This window comes from Prinia subflava, chromosome 3 (genome assembly GCF_021018805.1).
Source record: "Prinia subflava isolate CZ2003 ecotype Zambia chromosome 3, Cam_Psub_1.2, whole genome shotgun sequence".
Lineage (NCBI taxonomy): Eukaryota > Metazoa > Chordata > Aves > Passeriformes > Cisticolidae > Prinia > Prinia subflava.
Window position 1 is genome coordinate 21508310 of NC_086249.1, and position 25977 is coordinate 21534286.

Below are 25977 nucleotides of genomic sequence, written 5' to 3' on the forward strand. Positions count from 1 at the left end.
CATCTGTTCAAACTGAAATGACTACATTTTGACAATTAAAAACCAGATAATTGTGCTTTCTCCTGACAAGCACTGTCACAACCCTGAACTACAGATCTCATTGATTCAGGCTCTACTGAAATCTTAGTCTCTGCCTTCCCAGAGAGGATGCTTCACACTGATCACAGAGCTGCTGCTTGCAGGAACTGCTGGCTTCTGCATGCTAAGAGGGGTCAGCACCTTCCCACCCTGCAAGAAATGCTGAAACACCTCTCTCAAAGAATTCCAAAGCAGCTATGATGGCATCCAACATTTTTATCAGAGATCCAAATGTTCACTTTAAGCAAGGAAACCAGGAACATGAAAAAAGAGTCTCCTTGACAGAGGAGTCTCCTTGGGTAGGACTACAGACATCTGAATTCTAACAATCAGAAATGCGTTCAGAATGTGCTGGGTTTGGGTTGAAGGTTTCAGACAGACCTGTGCAGAGAAATCTTCTCTGTATAAAAACACAAGTTACGTTTCACAATAGTTAAATGAAACACTTTGTCAGGAGACAGTGCAATGTGACCTCACTACACGTTTCTCAAAATCAGCTAAACTGGACACTTCCTCTTAGTTGTTGGAATGCTTGGGACCAGGCATTTCTTTACCTCAGCCACACATGACCACAAGGCATTCCTTGTGCAGAGGAGGAAAGTCAGACTCAGAGACCTACAGCCATTTTCTTCCATAAAAGACTAGTCCACATGCTGGTGGATCCAACCTGGGTGGTTCACCACCGGAAGAGGGGAAGGAAAGAACTCTCAACTACCATGTTCACTTCCTATCCCAAAACATATCCATCTGTCAAAATACCAGCCACAGGTTAGAGACAATTTTTATGATGCTCTTCATATGCACAACAGTCAAGTGAAGCACATTTTGTAATTAGTTGGTATATAAACAAAATATAATAATACATACATGCATAAATATTAAGAGCATGTAAGTCTGAATGTCCTCCACTAAAGTTTCTGCCTAAATAAGAACAGCTAGAATATATCAAGCCCTGTTTTATCAAAGCAACACATCAGTAGTTTCTAACAAAGGAAAAACAGGTCAACTTTGCCTCTTAGAGTGTCATCAATAATATGTGGAACAATACTGCAGGCATCAAGGAAAAAAATGCTCCCAGTGGTTCCACACCTTTTCAGTTTTTCCTGGCTTTTGTGGCATTTCCCAGTACTCTTCCTTGCTTCTCTAAATTAATCATACTTCTTTGAAATGGGGACAATATTAGCATACCTTTCTAATTAGTTATATTCAAATTCCTTTGTTCTTCAAGGTTCCTTTGAACCAGTGGCCAGAATAAGCTTCAAGTTTAGCTCTGGAGACTGTTAAATGAAGTAGAATTTATTAACACTTACTTGGTCTTAACAGGGGTGTGAGGGAGGGTTTCCTTACTGCTTTCCTGAAGAAAAATTTCCAAACTGCTTTGAAGAAGATTTTCCAAACTACTCCCTCAAACTTGTTTAATCGCCCTGCTTTCTGCTTACCACACAACTGGTAAGTGGCTCCAGTGGAGTACATAAGTTCACGAGTCAGAGTTGGGTTTTCTCAGTTTGCTGCAATGGTTTTTGGGTTTATTAAGGAATTTAACACAATTCAGTATCCATTGTACTTGGTAATACAAAAAGTACACACAAGTTACATTAATTATTATATTACTATTTTTTAAAATTATCATCAGTGCTTTACAATTGGTTAACGGGTCAGAATTAACAAAGGCCCTTTAGCAGGTTATTCCTCAACACATTCTCAGCCCTAAAAATTTTCATCATTGTCTTAACAGGTACAGAAACCTCAAGACAAATTCATACCTCTGTAGAATTTATAGACAGCACTTAAGGGGGAGACCTGCAGCTGGATTTGCCAAGTGCCATTATTTGTACAGTTGCTATTACCATGGTGCTGTATTTCTAAGCAAGATGTGATCATGGCTGTAAAGACAGTAACATGATTACAGTTCTGGGGATTAAAAGACACATAGAACATATCCAGAGGGGAAATGGTAACTGACTAATTTTGACTGTCCATATCTTTTCATTTTTTGAAGCAGTGAAAATTATTTGAACTGGAAATTATTTGTATGTAAAATGTCAACAAAGACATAGCTGCAATAAAAACACCAAGACAGAATTATGTAAAACAATGGGATGCTCTATTTTTACTGATGCATAATTACATTTTTATCTTAGCTGTGCCATTCTGAGCATATAGATATAAATCACTGCAATACTTTTATTATTAACACATGCTACAAGACCTCTATATGGTTCCTGTATAAATCAGCCATATCACAGTAATTAAATCATATTCAGACAAGTGATAGACAAATTAACTGCTACTGTATAGATCTCTGCTCAGTTTAATTCATTTGCAGGTTAGTAGATCTTCTTTATTTAGGGTCTTCATACTCAAGAAAGTATTTTCCAGCCAATTATGAGGGTGGACACTCTTTCCACATGCAGAAGATGGTGCCTGCTTTCAGAGACTTTCTTTCCACAAGCCTAGGCAGACTGCAAGTTAAGCTGGGATGTGACGGACGTGTGTCGATGCCGGCACAGCCCAAGGCTCCTGGAGCTCATACTAGGGCTTGCTCACACCTGCTCATCACAACCATATTCCAGCACTGCAGAATAATACAACATGCACATTGTACCTTGATCAAGTATTTTTCCCATCTGTCTGCTGTGACAGACTTCCCAATCTTTCTCATCAGTTTCAAGTGAAGCTCCACCAATTCTTTTGGCACTGTAGTATTGAGAGAGAGAAAAAGAAAAATACAAAAAGAAATAGTTAAGTCTGGTGCAAATATTCTTCAGTGCTAAACACTGAAACACTGTGACAAATCAGGACATTTTAATAAAACAGAAACTTTAAGCTTGCTGAAGAGCCACCCTGCAACTGAGAGATTGAGTAAAGTTAATTTAATCATGAGTCTTTTTGTTTAGGTTTATATTCAGGATAAAATCATCACCCTTCAATTCAAGGATACAGAGCTCAGTGATAGACCTGTGGAAATTCTGGCAGTGTTAAAAGCACAACTGGACCAGAATCACTCCAGTCAAACACCTACAAAAGTAACACTGCAAGCAGCACACCTGCAGCTGCCTCCAGAAACCCCAATGCCATATTCTGCCCCATGCCTGGAATACCACTGGATCCAAACTATTTTTCGCCAGGTGCATGGTATGGAAGAAATGTTCCTTAAACTCTGTTCTCATAGATGGAGCTTTGCTATACACTTACTCTCTCTTGTACTGGAGGGACAGAGAGGTACTCAAGATATGGGGCTTGAGGAACAGTTGCCAGAAGTGCAGCAGAGTACAGGTGCACGAATGCTGTCACAAAATCAAAATTTTTCAACCAATTTTATGCCTTTTTTAGTGTACACTCCTCAGAAACAACTTCAACAGCTTGCTTCAGCTCACATCTGTGACTTATAAATCAATTTGGCACCACCAAGTGGCAAATTTGCAGAACATTGATTTTAGAAGTTAATGAGTAGCATAGCTTGCAAAAAATACATAATTGACCATTATTAATGTAATTCTACATGTCCAGTGGCATCAGCTTTCTTAATTTTTGAGAAAAACCTCAAAAATTAAGTTTTCAAGTATTTTTATTTCTCTACTCTTTGCACACAATTTTATGTTCTAAAAGCATTTTCAGCACTCCATGATGAAAGACACACATTGAAAGCTTTAAACTCAAGAATTTTTATTCTCATAATTTATGATTATGATTTTTTTGCTGGTCCATAGCATTACTTGACACAGGATAAGCAGCTGGGACATCAAATGTGTTTGTTCTAAACTAGGTACCACTGAGATGTTCATTATTTTACTTATTTGTACATTATCAGTGTGAATCTCTTCAATACCTAACTTGACTTCACCCAACCTTTGTCTTTCAATCAAATGTCTCGATTTCAGGTGAACTACTGAGTTGCTAAAAAATCAGTTTGATGAAAATGCTTGTGTTGTTTCAGAAATAACAATATTTCATATACAAACTCCTTCAATAAATAAATATAAAAAGTCCCAGCCTGGTACCCTCAAAGAGACCTCTTTTCAGTGTAAATAATTGATAAGCAACAAGTCCTGACTTGCTCTCTTTCACTCCATTTGCATATAATATTTCCATCACATATTGAAGACACCTAGTACCTCTCCTTGCTTTTCCTGAAAACTGATGCTTTTCATGATTTTGAACTAACACTGATTTTAAAAGGAACAAGATCAAAGATCTTAACCCCCGGAAGTGCCAAGCAGTTGGCACTAACAAAATTAAGAGCAAAGCACTTTACACACATGAGGAATTCTATCTACTTTAAGTCATACAATTAAACCTCTGCTTGTGTTTGTGTGACATAGAACTGAGCCAGGGTATTCAAAATCTTGCTGAATCAAAGCTTTTGTTCAGCATCCTTTTTTGTTTGCTTTTAATCAGACCTCTTTTTATGTGTACATACTGATAAGAATCCTAGTTTAAGGAAGCACAGGAGATTTGTTTCAAATAATCAAATTCCCAGTCACCACAAAAATCTCTGCTAGAGCTTTAATGTTAGAAAAAATGGAGAACATGAAAAATTTTAAAAATTGGAGTAATGTGCACATTCTTGGGTCAGCACTTCCTGTGAGTTCTGTAGTACCTCCAGAAACCTCACTTTTCTCAGTTTCAGCATTTCAGCTCTTGTATTTCTAGGATCTTCATGATGTATTGATGTGATTACTTCTACAAACTTCACAAAACACTTCACATCCATTTTCTGTTTACTACCCTTTCAAGATGCTTTCCATGTAGTATGCAATATTAATCATTGGATTTCCAGGCTGGCTTTTCACTTCTTCCCTTCCTGAGAGGAATCCCACAGTAATGAAGGAGGCAGGAGGTTTGGAGAAGAAAACTGATGTCTAGTTTGCTCTCTAGGGAGTGTGTGAAATGCAGCCCAACCAGCCACATGCCCCAACAACCACAGGAGCAGAAGCCACTGGACTGAGAAACAAATCTGTATTAAATCCAAAGTAACTGTAAACAGTACAGTATGCACATCTGACTTGTCCAAAAACACCAGCTAAGGGAGATGGCCCAGGAAGGCTGAAGAGCAGTGGTAAATCTCCCCCAGAACACTTAGCTGGCAGGGAGCAAAACTACGCTAGTAAACACAACTACTGCTTCAATCCCCCCAGAAATTCATTGAACTTGCATAACTATAAATTAATTTATTTTATTCAGACTACAGAGAGAATTCCTGACAAAAGTTCATCAATAAGGATCATTTTTACAACTTTTCTATCTTACATGTAAGAGAAAGAACATAACACCAAAGAGAATGAACATAATAATTATTTTGGGTTGTGTTGCTGGCTGGTTTCAGCAAATAATACCAGTAGACTATACCCTCCTTTGCAAAATTTCACCTCCATTCATGTGGGACCTGCATTGCTCATTTCAGGAACTTGTATAAGAATGTTCTGCATTTGTAAAAATTTCACATAAGGGAAGGAACAATACACAGCATCACTCTTGTATAACTGCCATAGTGTGAGGTTCTGGTCAAAAAAGTGTGATGGAACATATTAAAAAAAACCTCTCTAAATCTGAATTATATTCTCAAACTTTTAGGAAACTTTGATCTCTCTGGAAAGTAATACACGAGTATTATTTAGTATTCTCTAAAACCTTCTCAGAATATGCTTAAACTATGCACAAGACCAATAGCATTTGTACAGCACTTTTGTGCTGTTTCAAAGAATCGGCTATAATTAAACCATGGTGTATTCTGCTAGATATTCAAAAATACATGCTTTTCATAGGAAGAGGAAGACTGAGTCACTATATACAATTATAAGGTGTATATACAATTATAAGGCGTAACTCTGGTGGAGTTCAGCCCATTTGTTAAGCCCTACACTTCCCTGGAGGGCAGGCTGTCACCTGGGCCTCATACAGAATCCTTTGAACATTACTCTGTCTACTCCAGCATTTCAGGGAGCATCCTATACATCAGTCACATGTCTAATAAATTCGGGAACATCAGAATAATTGAAATGGAAGAGAAAACATACAAACATGTGAAAAGCCCATCATTTGGCTAGAAAAGCTGTAACTTTCAAACACCTACACAACCACAGATTAAAGACAACTCCTCATGCAACCATAACCCCATTTCATCGCAATTTATTTTCCCTACCAAAATGAAAAGGCTTACAACTCACCTAAAAAACCTGAAACAGTGGATGAAAACAGAAAACATGACAAAGTCCTGAGTCCAGAGGGAGTGTGGGGGAATCTGTTATTTTGAAAATTATTATAAACAAAAACACTTTGATATCAGAGCAGATCTGGAGTGCTGGACACAGAGAGAAGGATCGGAACCATGATGTACACAGAGCACCTGGTACTGATGTGGATTGCAAAGCCTATGCCTACTGTCCTCCTTCAGGGGCCCCGAACTCTTAGTGCCAGGAGGACCTGGGGTGAAGGGAAAAAAAATTAAGGGAAATAATAAACAAAAAATAAAACCCTGGGATGCAGTGGCTGCTGGCAGTTTTCATGCTTCAGGAACACAAACAGGTCTTCCCAGTTACACTGCTAAACCATTTTCCATGCAAACTTGTTTTGGCAAGTGGAGGAAGTAAAATGACTCATAAGACATACATGGCAAATATTTCCATTAACCATATGTTCTTTTTCATCCTTCTGCTTTGACCAAAATTACCTCTGCACACTATGACTGTGCTGTCAAATAACAGCACACTGAGCAAGAGGACAGCAGAGATTGATGAGATCATTAATGATCTCCCACCTCCTTTCACCTAGGGGAAGGTGGCTCTCAGCAACCTGCACAGAGCTGATGGGGATCAGCTACAGGCACCCGCACGGGGTTGAATGGCAAACAGGAGACAATTTCCACTCTGTTCAGATCACTCTGCCCTGAGTGCCGGAGGGACCTGTCCTGGAGGCACCGGCAGAGGTAAGAGCATCTCCTGAGACATCAGTAAAGACTCAGTACATGGAAACTGTGGAACAGGCTGCACAGAGAAGCTGTGGGTGCCACACCTCTGCAAGTGTTCCAGGCCAGGCTGGATGGGGCTTGGAGGAGTGTGGTCTACTGGAAGGTGTTGCAGCTCACAGCAGGGTGGTTGGAATGATCTTTAGAGTCCCTTCCAAACCAAACCATTCTATGATAATTTACCACTCATCACACACTAACTGTGGAGTTAATTTCCTTTACAGACAGGTCCTTAAGCATAAATTTGCTTAAAACCAGTCAGCTGCATCCCTTATGAAAGGTACAAGAGTCCCCAACAGACATGTGACCACATTTCCAGAATCTTTAATATTCTCCTTTTATTTCTGTGTGAAGTCTGAAATCCCACTAACAGTCTGAGGCAGCAGATGCCTTCTACGTTAGTTTCAACCAAAGAGAAGTCCCTCATCTGTTCCATTAAACAACCAGCAAACACTGAGTAAAAGAAAGGGAATAGTATCTCCCCTTTGCCACCAGCAATGGTTTATGGTAAAAAATAATCTTCTTGAAGAACTATCTCATCTCAAGTCAGTATAAGGAAAATGTGAGATCCTGTTAGTTATTCACACAAGTTTATAAAACACAGAGAAAAATGGCAGCCTTGGTATGAACTTGGCATGATAAATAAATGAAAAGACAAAAACCCCTAGTTTGAGACCAGACAAGAAATTTCAGTAAACCTCTGATAAAAAATTGTGGCAAAAGGAGCCCCATCTTCACACAGCAAGCTTGGCATAAAAATAATGAATTGGAATCATGTGACCTCATGAGAAAAAGAGCAGTTGTTCCTGTTTGAAAGGACAATCTAAATATCTTATTTTCTGAGTCACCTGATGAGTTATCCTACCAAAAAATGAAAGTGCTCTGCCTCCTGAGTGAATGAAAAGAGCAATTAAACATGCTGTAATTAAACCACAGATCAAAACAGAACGAACAAGTCACCAAGTAGCTGTTTTATATCCTGTTCCTAGAAAGACTGTTGGCAGGCATTACAAACAAACAAACCACGCTCACATTTAAATGACATTGTTATCCTAGGAAAGCACTTGGAAATCTGGATGCTCACCAGCTAGATCATTTTCACACAAATATCCAAGCACATTTATCTCTCTGATCTGTACAAATACGTATTAGAAGACTCTCCTGTTACCTGGACTATTTTGAGCACGGGTCACTCTAACATTCGCCAGGAAAGGTAAGATTTTTATCCTGCTGGTAAACCCCCTCCTACACATTCCCATGTGAGGAGCCCACCACACCACCTCTTTCACTGCTGCTTGCAAATTAATTGTGACAAACATGGAAAGTGTTTTGAACATTCTGGACCAAAATGCCTCTTCTACCCCCAATTCTTTTAGTAAGTTGTGTCACCAGCATAACAGACCTTGCTCACAGAGTTGCATCCTGACCTCACTGCATCAGCCCAACCCAGCACTGCCAAGTCCCAGCAGTAAACCACATCCCCAAGTGCTGCATCCACACGTCTTTTAAATACATCCATAAATGGTGACTCCACCACTTCCCAGGGCAGCCTGTTCCAGTACTTGACAACCCTTCCCATGATGAAATTTTTGTAATATCCAAACTAAACCCCCTCAGCACAACTTGAGGTCATTTATTCTTGCCCTATTGTTTGTTACTTGGGAGAAGAGACCAACCTCCACCAGGCTACCACCTCCTTTCAGGTGGTTGTAGAGTGATAAGGTCCCTCAAGCCTCTTTTTCTCCAGAAGAAAAAAATCCCAGTTCCCTCAGCCGCTCCTCACCAGACTTGTGCTCCAGACCCTTCAGAGCCCTTCTCTGGACACACTCCTCAATTTTTTTTTTGTACTAAGGGGCCCAAAACTGAACACAGATTCAAGGTATGGCTTCATCAGTGCCCAGTACAGGAGGACAGTCATTCCCCAGGTGCCACTGGCCACAGTACTGCTAATACAGGCCAGGATGCCACTGGCCTTCCTGGGCACACAGCTGGCTCATGCTGCCTGTCAACCAACACCCCCAGGTCCTTTCCTGAAAAGTAGATTCCCAAACCCACAGAACCATCTTAAGCATCCTTTCCTCCCATATCTTTTATTCTACAATCTTCCCTTGTCTAGAGTTCAGTGTGTTTATGCTGTGCTTTCAAATGCTCACACCACCATCAGTCACCTTCTCACTGTACATGAAACTGAGATGAAAAAAATCACTTTCATTGTCATCGGCATAATTCTTGAAGCTGGAATTAAAGGCCATACAAAGTAAACAAAATCCCTGGAGAGCTGTTCTTCAGCAGCCCTTTAGCAGATAGAAGATGGCTTAATCTTTCACAATCCCCTCATTTCATTCTCTGGCTATTAAGTGCCTAGGAATGTCGGGGACTTTTTAAAGCCAATATATTATAAGGAACAGCAAAAAGGCTAACAAAAGCAGCACTGATGTTAGAATAAAGCATAAAATTTAGCAAGAAAAGCTTGCTGTCCTCTGCAATGAAAAAGAATACAAGATAGAAGAAAAAAAGAAAATTACTTTGAAAATAATACAGGAAAAAATAGCACAGAATCTATTTTAGAAACTGGAAATAGTCCAGGCAAGACAGTAAATGAAATCCTAGTTTACTGACTCAAAAAATGTATTGAACAAAAAATGGGCTCCAGTCCACAAACTTAGGCCATGCGAAGAGCAAGTAAGACAAATCAAGCTGTGGCAGCAATACGCAAACAAGCAGGTTGCCCTTAGAAACAGGTACTGAAAACATTTGAAATTGTCACTGATTGCCATTACTGGCAGTTAACTCACGTGCAGTGACAACACCATACATTTCTACTGTCTAAAATCAAGTGCACTTGACTTGCTGATCGTTCATTTGGGCATCTGCAAACCCTGACTGAAAGTACTGGGAGCACACCCCATGAAAGCAGAGACACAGCAGCACAGGTATCTTTCATTCTAGCTGGCAGAAACTGGACACAAATTACTCCCAGGATCCTTCTGCTTGCTGCTGCATCTCAGTCTCCAATACAACCAAGATTTTTAAACCATGAACAGAAAATCCTCCTCATTTCTTTCCTTTGCCCTGAACTATGTAATTACAGTTCTCAAATAAAGTGTAGGTATGACAAAGGTGAAAAGTAATTGTAAAGATTACACTTTAGGAGTGGATTCTGGAGTGCTTCACAGCTCCTCAGTGCAAGTATGCAACTCCATGGCTCCTGGATACACTGGGGTAAGTTCACTTCAGAGAAACTTCAGTAGTTAGATTTTTCCCACTGGAAGAAGCAGGCAGAGATGAGCTGCAGTGGGTGGCATCAACATGCCCGGTTCAGGCACTGGGAGCCAGCCTTAGGAACACGTTGCAGAATGCCCTTGCCTATTCTGCTTGTGCTAGGCACAAAGGTGTCCTACAGAAAACACAAATAGAGTTCAGAGCTATAACAAAAAGAAAAAGTAGGTTGATCAGAGGGCTGACCCAACTCTGCAGTAAGAAATGCTAACAAGGCACATATTCAGAAGCGTAAGCCCTCTCCAGAAATGCTGGTAGCAAAAGGAGGATTTACCATCCACATGTCAGTCTGGACTGAGGCACTTGCTGGCCACTACAATCATGGAGGTTCACACTTGCAGAAAGGATGTAAGCAAAAAGGTTGAGATGGCAATGTTCACCATGCTCACCTTTTGATCTAACACTAACAAGCTGCACAGCCATTCAAGTGGGAAAATTTAATTCAGTGTCTTTGTTCACTCTCGGATCAAAATTACAGCTCCTTCTCCTAAGAGGGTGGCCCAGACAGAAGACAAGCAATTAGAAAAGAAATACAAAATTCAAGGGACCAAAGAAAGAAAAAAAGAAAGTATAATTCCTTGACAAGGAGCCTGAGCTTTCATTCCTACACCAAACTCCTGGAATTTTTTAGAGTTTTCCTATTTTTTAATTCCATTAAAAAATAGGAAAAGGCAGCAGCATAGCAGTAGGATTCATCTAAGCAAATGTAGATATTGACACCTGAGCTAATTCCATATAATCCATTTACAACCCACATGGAGAAACACTTTCAGAAAGAGTCAGCTCATCCTAGAGAAAAACATCTGAGCTCTGCTAAATACATTTGGAGAGATTAATTCTGTTATAGAGTGTCTGGCAACTTTTTTCAGTGAAAGCCACCAAACCACCTCTTTCAGTTGAGGAAAGTCTTAAATATACAGGAGTGTTATTAGTTACTGCTGGTGGGTACATCTCATTCTTAAACCCTTCCCTGAGCTCTTACACTACCCATTAGACACAGAATTACCATTGCAGATCTAACTTCAGCTCCTACAACTTACCTATGCACAAACACTTGCAGAAGACAAAAATCAAATGTCTAAGCATGCCAGCATTTAATTTCAGATGAAAGCTTACATCCTGCTACACTAAACTAAAGCATCCTCAGTGAAATAAGTGTTTAGTACACAAGCATAGGGTTGTATACATCAGTAGTTACGAAGCTGGCAGCTTTATTTAAGCTTTATTCACTTAATGAACATAACAAGCTGTTTTTAACACTTTCTGTCAGAGGGTAAGGTGAATGGAAGTCCTTTTTCACTCCATTATATGAAAAGAAGAAAATGCATTTTAATCCCTTACTTTGTTTTGTTACTAGAAACATCTCCCGGCGTCAGTTTTGCCACATTTCTCAGGTACTGTCCAAGGGTGAATATTAACAGCATTAACAGACGGAGGATGTTGATTAAAGTACCAAATCACTTTCTCTCACATCTCTCACTTGAGTAAAAAGGCAATATTTAAAAACTCAGGTTGAATAAAGCCACTTTTCATGAGATGTATTACAAAGATATTTCTGTCCATTTTCAGATTTAATTTTAAAAACAGTGATTTTTTTCTCTAGTCACTGGTGATCCAACTTGCATTTCAAATAAAACTCACACTCCAGTATTTACCATTCTATCTTTCATTTACTAACAATTTCACTGAACCATTGCAACAGGTAAATATTTGTTTGTAGTTTCTCTGTAGCTGTCAAATATTGCAGACACAGTTTTTTTGAAAACCTAGTCCTGCGAACCATAACCTTTTTCACAGGATTTTTTATTTACTGGATCCTAAAGAAGTACAAGTATAAAACTACAGTGCAAAGACACACATTTTATGCATTTCAAAATATCCGGCAGTGATGAACCGGTGCAGAAACATTTGAGTACTACTCAGCAAGCATTTGGTATTTGACAAGCAGCAGCATTATGTGAGCATGAGGTTTTTTTAAGAATCAGGATACGCAAACTTTGAAGGTGAAGCCAACGCAAGTCATTCTGCAATGCAGAACACGCTTCCGTGTCAGCTGGAAATAAGTAACTGCATGCTTGCTCTGCTCTAAGGTAGTATCGGTTCATTAATCTATCAGCAGTGCAAGTGAAATTGTACAATAGTTTATAAAAATATCAGATATCCACAATGAGATGCATCATATCTCAGAGACTTGGGCAAAACAATCATAACAGAGCAACTTTTCCAGCAGCTGACAAATATTTCCGTGAAAGATAGCAGTCACACGGCTAGATGAAAGTCATTCTACAGATGAATTTGTGATCCCAGACAAAGAATTCTACAACTTTAACCCAACTGGCACAGAATTTGAGGGTTCTTCTAAATTGATTCAGATCTAGTAGCAACTTTTTGTCCATTATGTCCTGAAGTAACCCAGGAAGCATGTGAGAATAGAAATTTAATAAGCAGAATTGTCCAAGACAGCTGTCTGACAAAGTGCTAGTAGTACATAAAAACAGTGTGGTTTTTCACCAACTTCGTTAAGTCTAGATCTAAAATGAAGACTGCTTTAGACTTAATGCAAACCACTTATGTCCTCTTGAGAGCCGGTAACTGAATCATGCACAAAGTGAAGATTCACAGAAGTTTCACTCCTTGAAACACCCAGCTCTTAGGTATGAATTACTATGAGCAAACTCATGTTTTGACCTGTCAACACTATGAAAATATCTACCCCCGTTAACATAATTCTTTTAATTGCAAGAATCAGTTGTAACTGTGGGGCTGTTGCAGCTTCCCAGGGGAGCCAAGACTGTTACCTTTGGGGTCAACATCATCTCCTGTCTGTCCAGGCAGCCTCAAAGCCTCAGACCCCTTTGCCAGACTGGCAGCACTGTTGCTCCTCCTGTTGCCTCTCCGTAACTCAGGCTCAGCTGCTGTCAGCCACCTCTTACACAACTTTTAATCTGAGCTAGAAAGTAAGACAAGGGTAACAGCCTGAAGGGACACTGAATTTGTAGCTACCATTTCCATAATGCCTGCCATCACTCAGTCCTCATGTCTGAGATACAAATCCTCCAACCTACACAGCCACAGGCAGACGCTGTCAGGATCTGGAAAGAACCTGGTGGCCTGGGCCGCAGACACGTGGAAAGTGCCACAAAATAACGCAAACACACAACAGTATCTGAGAGAAAAAACTTCTGCCATCAAATCCTTCCTTTTCCATACAAGACAAAACAGACAGAAAGGAGGGTGAACACACTAAGCAGTAGAAAGGGCTGAGAGTACATGGCACTCTGAAAACGATGAGCCATGGTAGAGATCACTTGATGTGACAGTGACCACCAGGTGCTGTTTCAGAATGTGCGTGAATAAAACCCACAGCACGTGTAACAAAATGACCTGCCCCGAGGTTAGCTTTAAATCACCTTTTCATAGAGCCTGGCTTAACATAAAAGCAAGAAACTTGGTGTTTTTAGTTTTATTTTAAAATATTTTCACTACAACTCAATGTTCATCAGTTTCTAAATATTTTTGGGCTCTGGCCTCAATAATAATTTGCAGCAATCAGCTGCAATTACAGACTATGTGAAAGGCATCTATACCTCAATTACTTTTGAGTTTCATTCAATGCACCATTTTTCTGGTTTTACAATATAAAAGGAATGCAAAACTCTAAGAGCCTTGCTTTGAAAAATTTTTAAAATGTCCTCTGAAGTCAACAGTATAAGCTGTCACACAGATCTCCTTCCTCTACATTCTGCATTATCTTTCAAGGTGGAGCTGCCTCTGCTGAGCACTAAAATCAAAACAGAGGCAAACAAGCAAACAACAAAGCAAGAGGTAGATATACATACTCAAAATTATATATCCCCCCAAGTTTCAGTATGATTCTCAGCCCACTCCTCATGCTGTTATTTTGTTAATTTTAGAACTCTGTATCTGTGTTTATAGGCATGCTTTCCTGACTTATCACAATACTACCTGGAGTATTTTGTTGAGTAACAGTTAATTTAAAATATTCTGGGATGTATTTGTTATAAACATTTTCCTTTATAAGGCATACTTACAACTCTCCTTCATTTGCAGTTTTGTTGCCCATTGACAATATTTTATAGACAGCAGTATTTCCCCTTAGGCTGAATTAGTAATCTTAAACCTTGATCTTTTTAAAAACAACTCCTGTCCTTCTGGTTTCTAAGCAAATGAGATTAATTGCCCATGCTATTAAAAAAAAATAAAGAAATTAGGAATTTTATTTATACTACAGTGACCAATAAAAAATAATCTATTTTTCTAACCAACTTCCTGTTATTTATTAATGTTAAGGTTTATGATGGTGCTTTCACCCTGAACTGATGACCACTCTGGTCCAGTGGTTTACTCACCTTGAGTGATGCACCCCCTCATGTTCTGCCAGCCTTCTGCCAGGTAGGGCTGTCAGGGCTGGACAGAAAGCAAAGCCCCTCCTCAACAAGTCTTAACTTAAAATCAACAGCAAGAACACGGACCACTGGTAACATCAGTTTGCATTAACATGTTGGGCTGTAGACCGCAAAGGCTAAAAAATTCCCCATGCCTCACCTGATTCCTCCTGCCACAACGAATAATGTCAAAGAAAGGGCTGGGCATGAGAGTTACTATCTGGGTCGTGCCACATAAGGTTGCTCTGGAACACCAAGACAACTACCTTAATCAGTGACCTCCTTAAAAAGACTGCATCTGTATGTATTGTAAGCAGATGTCAAACATGACCTATCTATCTTTGCTTCAGAAGAACTAGCCATGCTTTCAAAAGAAAACAGCAGAATGTTTCTGTCTGGTAACTAACTACTAGAATTACGAAATTACAATTTCATAAGGTTTATCAAAACTAGATGTAAAAGCCCCTTGCTTTTGATTTCCTAAATCTTTGTTGAAGTGTTTAAAACAGGCTAGCCACTCTGGTTTCTATTTCTTTACTCAAATACACACTTGTACTTTTTTACCAGCTGTACTTATAAACTTTTTCAGAAAGTCAAGCTAATACCTAATCTAGACAACTCAGTATGCTTTCACATTATTAACCATGTTATCATCATTTCCTAATATGTCATTTTTCCCATATTTCATCATTATTGCCAGAAAGGCAATGGAATTAAGATATCACAAATTAGCCTAATAATGACACCTTATGCAAAGAGGTTATCTAAGTTCTCAGTAACATACTTATTTTAATCCTTGCATTGTGGCTGATGATTTTAGCCATCCATGTCTCCTAGATTTTTCTTCTTTTTACATAAGACACTTTTGTGTCTGCATTTCTGCAAATTCCCCTTGGACTTTTTAGCTTCCTTTCTTCTACTGCTAGCTATGAATACATTCTCCTCCTGGACCTCAGCAGGGTTAGATTTCCACCTCTCAAACAATTTCTACTCAGCATACAAACCGACCCTTAGCCCTTCGGCTTATCCTCACCATCCTACTCTCATTTGTTCAATCGGCACTCAGGGACATCTACCAGCTCTGTGAACACGCTCCATGATCGAGGACATCGTGCTTTTATTCCTTGACTTATGACTACTCCTTCTGGTCTCCCTTTATTACGCTCAGGTCTTCCAAAAGCTCCCCTGTTGCCGCATCAGTTTTTCTCTACCTGATGCTAAACTTTCTTAACCTTCACACACAGTGCTAACATCTTACTTAGGAGGTCAGCTAATGCTGTCTGCTACAGATTTTGTCTAAGCTTAAATAAACATTACAAGGGATAATTTTTCCACTTAATGGAAGTGTCTTTTGCAAAGCAGGGCATTCACACAGCCACTTCATGCCAGCTTAAACTGGTTCCCTCCCAACTACCACCGCCAGGCAATACTGGGAGAGGAGGTTAAGTGTTCCTTTTTGTTGTTGTTGTACCCCACCATACACCTTTCCACCTTGGATGTTTTATTGCAATATACTGTTGGTAAGTACAAGAACACCACACTTTAGGCTCTGGGATCAAACTAAAATTTCCACACTATCATTCACTAATTAATACAGCTTTTGTGAACCATTGCAGTTTGTTCTCAGGAGGAAACCTTTATAATCCTGGTAGTCATTAATACTAAAAGGCAATAAATGTGCCTGGCACTGGTGCTCCTAGATAGCTGTAGATGAGTTGGAAAATAGCCAGGGCAGTACCAGAAGGACACTGAGAAGAGCAGGAAATAAAGTGTTTACTTACACACAAACCTAAACAACCAGCTTTAATCACCATAATACTGGTTCAGGGCAACTGCTAGGATAGAAAAATGGTATAGCACTAGACAACCAAAAAAAAAAAAACCAGGCAGAGTTTCATGCTGATAAGCACCATTTTCCTGGAAAAGAGGATTTTCAAGATTAGGTTAGGTAAGGTACAATTTGCTTCCTACCCATTCTTCAAATATCAACTAAGCCTGTGAGTTCAAGGGTATAAGCAGCATTTTTCTCCCAAGTACTAAAAGACCTAAATGACCATAATGGAAAGAAACTGAATACTAAAACAGAGCTGCTGAAAGACAGGAACCTTGAAAAATAGGCCTTCTCTCACTTAAAGAAGTTGTTTTCTCCAGATCACTAGACAGGAACATGGTCAGAATTTCTACAGTAGTTCTGAGAAATTCTTTGCTGCTTGAGCTTTAAGAGATTTGTTTCGCTCTTGGGGAATACATGAGAGACTGACAAATGCTAGAGGCTACTAATACCTGTTAATGCTAAAATGTTCGTTGAGTTTTACAGATGAGTTGAAGCAAAGTTCATTGATTTGGAGAAAAAATGGAAGAGGAGAAAGAGTATTGAAACAGGGTGGAAAGATAAGCTTAGTGTTATGAACAGCCACAGACCTTGCTATTCCACAACTGGAACACTGCGCTCTTACTGCAAGGCTTTGAGGCAGTGGTGACCATATAGCCACGGCATTCTTCATCAGGTTATCTATTTATCATCTTCCCATCATCTTCCCCTTCTTGACAGTTCAGTAGCTCCTGTCCTCTGCTTCACCCCAAACAAAGGAATTCTTTCTGTCATTGTGATCAGGAGTAGTCAGCATAGATTCATTAAACCATGCTTGACCAACTCAATTGGCTTCTACAATGAAACAACTACCTGGATGATGAAGGGAGAGCAGTGGATACTGTGAATCCTTTAGCAAGGATTTTTGACATCTCTCATCTTTTGACATTGTCTCTCACAATGTTCTCATAGACAAACTCAGGAGTGTGGACTGGATGAGCAGACAGCGAGGTGGAGCAACAGATCCCAAAGGGCCATAACCAGCAGCACAGGGTCTAGTTGGAGGCCTGTCACTAGTGGTGTCCCCCAAGGTTCTATACTGAGCCCAGTATTGTATAACTTATCCACCAGTTATTTGGATGAAGGGGCAGATGCCTCTGCAGCAAGTTCATTGGTGACACAAAGCTTGGAGGAGTGGCCAGCACCCCAGAGTGCTGTGCAGCCCCTCAGAAAGGCCTTGGCACGTTGGAGAGGTGGGCAGAGAGGAACTTCTGAAATTCAACAAGGGCAAATCCAGGGTACTGCACCTGGGAAAGGATAAACTCAGAGAGTAGCACAGGCTGGGGGCTGATCTGCTGGAAAGCAGCTCTGCTCCTTCCAGAGAAGAACCCAGGGACCCTGGTGACAACAAGCTGGCCATGAGCCAGCAGTGCCCCTGCTGCTAAAAAGGCCAATGGTATGCTGGGATGCCTTAGGAAAGCATTGCCAGCAGGTTGAGGGAGCTGATCCTGTCCCTCCGCTCAGCCCTGGCAAGGCCACACCTGGAGTGGTGTCTGCAGTTCTGGGCTCCTCAGCACAAGAGAGACATGGAGCTCCTGGAGCAGCTCCAGCAGAGGGCCATGAAAGTTATTAAGGGACCAGAGCATCTCTCTTAGGAGGAAAGGCTGAGGCCTGTTCAGCCTCGAGAAGGGAGGGCTGAGAGGGGATCTAATGCATGTATGTAAGTACCTAAAGGGAGGGTACCAAGAAGGTGAATCCAGGTTCTCCTCGGTGGTGCCAAGCACTAGGACACAAGGCAAGTGGCAGAAACTCATGCACAGAAGTTCCACTTGATTATGAGAAAGAACTTCTTGACTGTATGGATGACCATGCACCAGAACAGGCTGCCCAGAGAGGTTGTGGAGTCTCCCACTAGAGATATTCAAGAAGTGTCTGGATGAATCCTCTTCAGTGTGCTGTAGGATGACCCTGATTGAGCAAAGAAATTGGACCAGGTGACCCACTGTCTTCCCTTCCAACCTGACCTGTTCTGTGAATCTATAATCTAAATGGCAGCTTTGGGATGAGCTCAGAAGTATATGTACCAAGCAGTGGGCACTGATAATTGTACATGTCTATCAGCTAATTGTTCTTACACTAGATAATACAGGTTGAACCAATCCCAAACAAGAGAAAAGGAGTTCATGATTAGTGCTGAAAACTCAGGAAGACCCTGAACTACAAAGATGGGTGCAGGGAGACTATTCTGAGAAACTCTTAGAGCTTCTGCAGACCTCTGAAGTTGGCCAAGGCAATTACTGATGGATTGCTGGATAAAACACAACTTCCACCTTACATGTGATAATGGGGTCACACGCACCTCACTTTGGTGTTTATAAAGTTCTCCAATACAAATGTACCACAGTAAAGCACTGCCATGGAGCTTCTTTCACTGAACACCATCTCACACCAGCCACTATTACATACTTACATTCCACAGATACAGTCAGGTCAGCCTGCACTGAGGTGATAACTACTTGACTGATTCAGAACAGCAGTTAAAAATTCTGATTCACAAAGGAAAGGGTGCAAAAAGACATGAACAATCAGGCCTGCAGAGCAGATGAAAAGCATTACCTCCTGATACAGCTTTAAGCAGAAGAAAGCTTCTAATATTGATACAGCCACAAACTTAATATGTTAATGAAGAAGGTGTAGCAATATGTAACGTGAGAATAAACCCCACCCACCCAGCATTACAGACACTACCAACATTGTAAGTCAGAACGCAGCCATTTATGTAAAAGGACACCACATGAATTAATCCCTCTTCATTGAAATCAGGTAATAAGTCTTATGTACAATATCAATTATTAAATTTGAAGTGAAGCAATGTTTGATAGTACTTCCATATCACATTTATCACCTACTTTTAGTACAAACCAATCTACTGTGGATTTTACGAGTTACTGCAACATATCACAACTTCACCTAAGAGTCACATCAAACCCTGTAACTTCTGATCAACAGTACACAAACATGCTTGACTTCAAACATCAAATACAAGAAAAATCAATCACATTAACAGAACACCATTTCACTACCCTTTTCATTGGGAACACAGCTTGAAAGTCTGTCAAGCTCCTTGTCATTAGATAGAGTTGACTTTGCCTGTCATATTAAACAGCTACAAAGTTTCTCCCATATATACAAATCTTTTTCCCATATATATATTCAACAGCAGTTTAAGTCAACCTTAATTGTTAACTTCAGAGAATGAGAACCCTTGAGCTTAACACTGTATTCCTTTATTGCTTTCCAGAGGTATTGAAATGATAATAAAAAACTACAAACATAACCTATTGAAAACAAACTATTTCAAGATCCAAATTAATTTGAAAAAATGTTTTAGGTGTCTAGAAGATTCAGGGAAAATACAGCATTTTATAAAATGTAACTTACTGCTTTGAAGCATGGTAGTCCTGAAGACATTTTTATCAGGTCTATAATGTAGTAACAGGTATTCTCTACAAATGGTTTGCACAGATTTTCCACAAGCTGCCTGCCATTAACCTAAACACTCATTATAAAGACAGAAAAGGGGAGAAAAGATCCAGAAAAATGAACCTCCTACCAGACATTTGCACCTCAGCATGTCTTTCTTTAAATAATTTTAACCCTGATCAACACGAGCAGAGTGGTTTTATTACAACACTCCAAACAAACATAACACATTCATGCTGGAATTAAGCAACAATCTTCCAGGCTAGGTCAGTCTGCCAGGGTGACTGTCAGGAGTCAAAGGTGATAAAAAAGTTTAAGCTGCAGTGAAAGTATGGAAGAGTGCTTTAGATTGGAAATCCACACAAAATTCACTTGCTATTTTGAAGCCCCCCTTTAGCATGATCTTCACCAACAAGATTTTGATGCAATTTTACTGAAGGACACACAAAGCATGTCTACTTGTGACCATTTCAATGAACAACAAATCAAACGCCACACTGCTAAGAAAAGCCTGCAAAAATCAATGAGCTAATGCAGCCTAGCACACTTTGGAAGATGCCATTCACCTCCGGGAGAGGTTCTCCCATTCACACACCAGGGAACCTGGCAAACCAGCGAGTGTTTTGCGTAATCATGTGTAAAATTAGATTTCTGTTGTGCAAGCTAACATTCTACTAATATTTTCATTCACAAGAGACCAAGTGCTTAATTAACATTTATACCAATTCTCAAGCTATTTACCGACACAAAGGAGGTAGTGACTTGATAGCATGGTTCCTTAAACACAGCCCTAAATACAAATACAGGTTTTGCTCCCCTCTACCACGTTTTTTACTATTTAAATTTGCAACTTCTCTTCTACTGAAAGTAATAAATCTCTCTCAAAAAACCCAAAACAAACAAAAAAATAAAACCAAACCAAAAGGAAAAAAACCCAACATCTAAACAAAAAAATGCCAAGGAAACAAAAATGCCACTACAGCATATGTCTGTAAGAACAAGTATTGCTTTCCTGTGATAATTTATTTCAGTTTGCAGTTTTGCCTTTGGAAGCAAGCAGAGTTAAAGGAGAAGCAGAACCACAGCATAATGCAGGATGATCTTTATCATTACCTTAGTTTTGCATCTAAAAGTACAAAATATGGTAGTAATAACAGCTCTCAGCCACCAGAAGTTCCAGCCAAAATCATACATTGGGTTCCTGTGGTGCACTTGGAGTTAATATTCTTCATAGTAGTAGCATTGGGCTTTGTTTTGGATTTGTATTCAAGACAGTGTTGATCATCCTAGAATGGTTTGGGTTGGAAGGCACCTCAAGGATCACCTAACTTCACCCTCCTGTCAGCAGCAGGGACACCTCCCACTAGACCAGCCTGCTCAGAGCCCCATCCAACCCGGCCTCGAACACTTCCAGGGAATGGAGCAGCCACGGCTTCTCTGGGCAACCCGTGCCCGTGAATACCACGTTGCTTTTGTTACTGCTGAGCAGTGCTCACACAGAGCCAAAGCTTTTGCTGCTCCTCACCAGCCCCACCAGCGAGGGGGCTGGGGGTGCACAAGGAGCTGGGAGGGGACACAGGCAGGACAGCTGACCTCAGGTGACCCAAGGGATATCCAGACCATATGGTGTCAGGATCAGCATGAATAGCTGGGGCAAGAAGAAAGAAGACTAGAACATTGGTAACCATGGCATTTGTCTTCCCAAGCCACCCTTACACGTGATGGAGCCCTGCTGTCCTGGAGATGGCTGAACACCTGCCTGCCCATGACAAGTGCTGAACAAATTCCTCGTTTCGCCTTCCCTAATAAAGTGCCTGTCTCAGCCCACTGGTTTGCTCACTTTTATCCTTCTGATGCTCTCTGCCATCCCACCAGGGGACAGTAACTGAGTGGCTGCAGGGGGCTGAGTCGCCAACTGGGGTTAAATCATAGCAGTCGATTTTTAATAAACCCTATAAGAAACTATTTACTTTCAAAGGCGTATCAACTAGCAAATTTAATGAGTTAACACTGTCGCCATCTCGACAGACATTCAGCTTTACTCCTTCCTAAGATATTCAAGGTTGTCAACTGCAACCCAAGTCACAACATTGTACTTAAAGCAAGAATAAGCACCCATAAAGGAAAGATAATTATTCTTCATAAAATAAAATCTTCATCAGATAACTATAGGTCATATTACTTTTCTTGAATGGTTGCAACTTTTAAATGAGCCACGAGCCAGAAAATTTAAGCTATTTTATAATAGCGCTCTTGTAAGTAGCCAACTATTTCCAGATCTATCCATTTATCCCACTATTCAGTAGCAATGGGTGAAATCAACACCATACATTCTTATTATCCCAATCAAGTATGTTTTACATTATTCACTAAATCACAATCTGTGTACAATTGGTTAAAACTTCTCATGTGCTCCTAATACAGGTTAATTTGATATCTCTATTAGTCAGACTGCTGTTGAAAACTATTCATACCTGAGCATTGCTGTCCCTACTATTTGTCTTGAAATTCTCAGTTAAGGAGAGGCAGTACAGCAAAGTTCAAGTGCTGTCTATGTGATAATAAAAATCTAAAAACCCTCTAAGAAATAGCTGATAGCTTCCCAGCTGTCAGCACCTGCTCAGCATCCCTTCCTTGGGCAGGGAAATGTTATACCTTGCTTCCCTAATAATGAGCACGTGCTTTGTTCTAATTGTTAACAACAAAGAAAATATGACCATTATACAACAACTGAAGAACATCCAAACTTAAGCTCCTTGTTCTAATTGGGGTTCCTAGAGTAAAGGAAGTAATTTCTACTGGCATCTCCCAAGAATAACTCTTCAGACAGGACAATACAGGCCATACTTTTAAAAAAAACCACACCACAAACAAACAAACAAGAACCAATCACACACACAAAAAATCACACATTTTTAAACTGCTGAGCATCAAACCAGTTTTAATGATAATTAAGGAAACCCTCAAACTACTGATTCCCTTCCTTGATTAATATGAAGAGGAGTTACAAATAGGTGTTATGTCACAGCTGAGATTTAAAACTTGCTGCAGTTTCTAAAATTTCAGGAGAACACCTCCAACACTTTGAGGTTCTGTAGCTATTTCCTTATATTTTATTATGTCCCTGAAAATAGACTGTCAAGTAATCCTGGTATCAAAAGTGAAACTAACTGTACATTACAAACTGAAATCAAAATCTTTTTGCGTTCCAAGGAAAACTACATACAGTTGTAAATAACAGATGTTCCGAGATAAAAGAACCCCTTCAGTTTTCCATCAGTGTTTAGCAACTAAATGACATGTACCCTTAGAAACACCACCTTGAGGGCTACTTGAAGCAAAAATCATGTAGAGAAAACTAGTTATTGCTGCCATTTTCCCAAAAATGTAAAACACACTAGTGTGTACCACAGACCAAGCCCAATGAGTTGGTTTTATCAAAGGAAAAGATATCCAAGACACCCATCCAAATTACCAGACAAAACATCAAGAATTGTCCAAGCTTGTTTTTCACACCTCCACACTTTCTTAGAGATGAGAATTATCTCTCCAATTATATCAGCTACACCAGGAACATGCAGAGAACCACAGTACTTCAGACATTACATTTTCAGAAGCTGCATCTGCTCCCATTTTGGGAGGGCTGTTCTAAAGCAGGGAGAATAACCTGCCCCTTGCCAAACAGAAAGGGTGATACAAAGTTTAAAAATTTGAGAAGTATCAAATCAACCCATAAAACAAACTCCAGTAACACAAGTCATCTGAAATCTCTTTAGAAAAGTCATGCAGTAAACACCACCTTGTTGACAATCCCCATCATGCAATAAAAAGTCATCAGAAATTATGGTGTTTGGGTTATTGTAAATAAAATGCATATTTTTAAAACACAGGCCACTGTCTCACCCTTTCAGTTTAATTTATTCTGCAGATCATACAACTAAATTGCTCTTATATATCCACTCCCTTCATGCCACACACAAGAGCATTAGTTTTCTTTGCAGACACCACTTTAAAATTACTGTTTTCACTAAAAATTCAAATTTATATGTGTTGGTGCCTTTTATTTGTAAGTTTTGCAACAGTTTAACAAAACATTTTTTCTAAATGGTTTCTCAAAACAAAGACAGTCTTTTATTTAGGTAAGAGGTACAGGAGTGGTGGGGAATTGAATCTAAATATATGTTTTCCACAAAGCCAACCCTTTTTTAAGAATTTTGTGGATTTCAGCTGTCTCTTTCAAATCGACAGACAACACGAGGAAAAAACACATTAACCATGTTTTATTCTGTTTCAGCAGTGAATTCACAGACAGGACACCTGCGCTTAGCAAAGTACAACTTCCTTTAAATGAGGAGACACCTACACGCCGATTCAATCACACAGCCCCCTTCCCCGCCCCAGACAGGGTGGGCTTGGTGGGGAAGGAGGCGAGAGCGAGCGCGTTTTGGGGAAGAAGCGGGGGCTGCCGGAGCAGAGCAGCCCCGAGCCGGGCTTCTCCAGCAGCAGGAAGTTTCCAAGGGGCCTTGCCGAGCATGCGCCGTGCGCTGCACGGGCTCCCTATGTGGCAAGAGTGCAGAGGCAACAACCATGCGAATAACAGAGACAAGAGATCAAGAGCAACAAGCTCCCTCCCCTCTGTATTCCTGCGGCCGCCTCCACACAGCTCTCCTTCCCCAGGCTGCTCTCTTGGCCCGGGCCCTCCCGCATCCATGGCGGGCAGCTGGGATTAGAGTCTGGCAACCGAACCTGCTACTGGGGAGGGAGGAGAGGAGAGCGAGAGCAGCTCTACAGCAAACAGCGGAGCGCAGAACCTTCCCCTCCACCTCGCACGTCTCAGGTGGCGGCGGGGGAGCAGCAGCGAGCAGCCACAGCCTGTCCCCCCCGCAACTGGGAGAGAGGATGGGGGAGGAGGAGGGGGAGAAAAGAGGGATGGAGGTGGCACACAATGGCTGTCTGTGTTTGTGGGGAGGAGACGGCCCACGACAGCAGCCATGGGGGGGCTCGGGGCTTCTCCGTGACCCCCAGTCCTCATTCCAGATACACCGAAGTGAAGGGGGGGCGGGTCACTGGGGATCGGGACATTCCCGTGTGTTTGGATATGTGTGTGCGTGTGTCCTCTTCTTGATTCGGGGGAGAGGTAAAAACAGACAGAGATATGGGGGGGGCAGGGGGAGAAGAGGCTGTGAAGCGCCCCCCAAGCCGTGGGGAAGGGAGGAGGTGGAAGAGAGACTGGCTACCAGCGCCAAGCTGAACGAAAATAGTTATTTCGTCTTATCCCTGTTTTCTGCAAGGAGTCCCACCCGCACACAGCTCGGGAACGAACCCAGGGATACGGTGGGGGGGGGAGGAGGGAGGGACGGAGGGGGGTCACAGGCGGCACTGAGAGGGAGGAGAGGGGAGGGGAGGGGGAAGTCCTCCTTCCTGTGCCCTCCGCGGGGGCAGGCAGCTCTCCCCCAACATACACACATAAATAGCTGCTCCCCCCCGAAAAAAGCAGGGAGAGAAGGCTCCCCTCCCCCCGGGAATCCCAGGCCCCTCCTCTCCCTCGGCGCGCTCCACCCCCGGGGCCGGGAGGAGGCGGGGGGGGGACAGCCCCGGTCCCCCCTCCGTCCCCGGGCCCCCCTCAGCCGGCCGCCCGGAGCGGGCGGGCGAGAGAGGTATCGGAGTCGCTCACCCTGGTCTCCGGGCTCCTGCGGCGGCTGCAGTACGCGCTCCAGCTCGGGAAAGGGCAGCTCGGGCAGGTCCAGCAGGGCCCCGTAGCGCTCGAGGAAGGAGCAGACAACGGCGAAGTTGGGCCAGGAGCCCGGGCAGCGCGGGCCCGCCGGGGCAGGGGGCGGCGGGGATGGGGCCGGAGGAGCCGCCGCCGCCGCCGCCATCTTGGACCTGGGGATGGAGAAGGAGCTGGGGAGGGGGAGGGAGGAGGGGGCGCTGCCGGGCCGGGCCGCCACTATCCCACA

At 41.5% G+C, this 25977-nt stretch overlaps 1 protein-coding gene across 1 annotated transcript in view; it reads right to left on the reverse strand.

Annotated features, from left to right (window-relative positions):
• RSF1 (remodeling and spacing factor 1) overlaps positions 1-25930 on the reverse strand; it is a 58368-nt gene extending 32438 nt beyond the window's left edge. Inside the window, exons 1-2 of the mRNA XM_063394366.1 lie at positions 25695-25930; positions 2684-2775 (exon numbers count right to left, since the gene is read on the reverse strand). Of these exons, the coding sequence (XP_063250436.1) occupies positions 2684-2775; positions 25695-25896 (294 nt within the window). The 5' untranslated portion in view covers positions 25897-25930. The remainder of the gene's footprint in view (positions 1-2683; positions 2776-25694) is intronic.
• Positions 25931-25977: the final 47 nt, after the last annotated feature.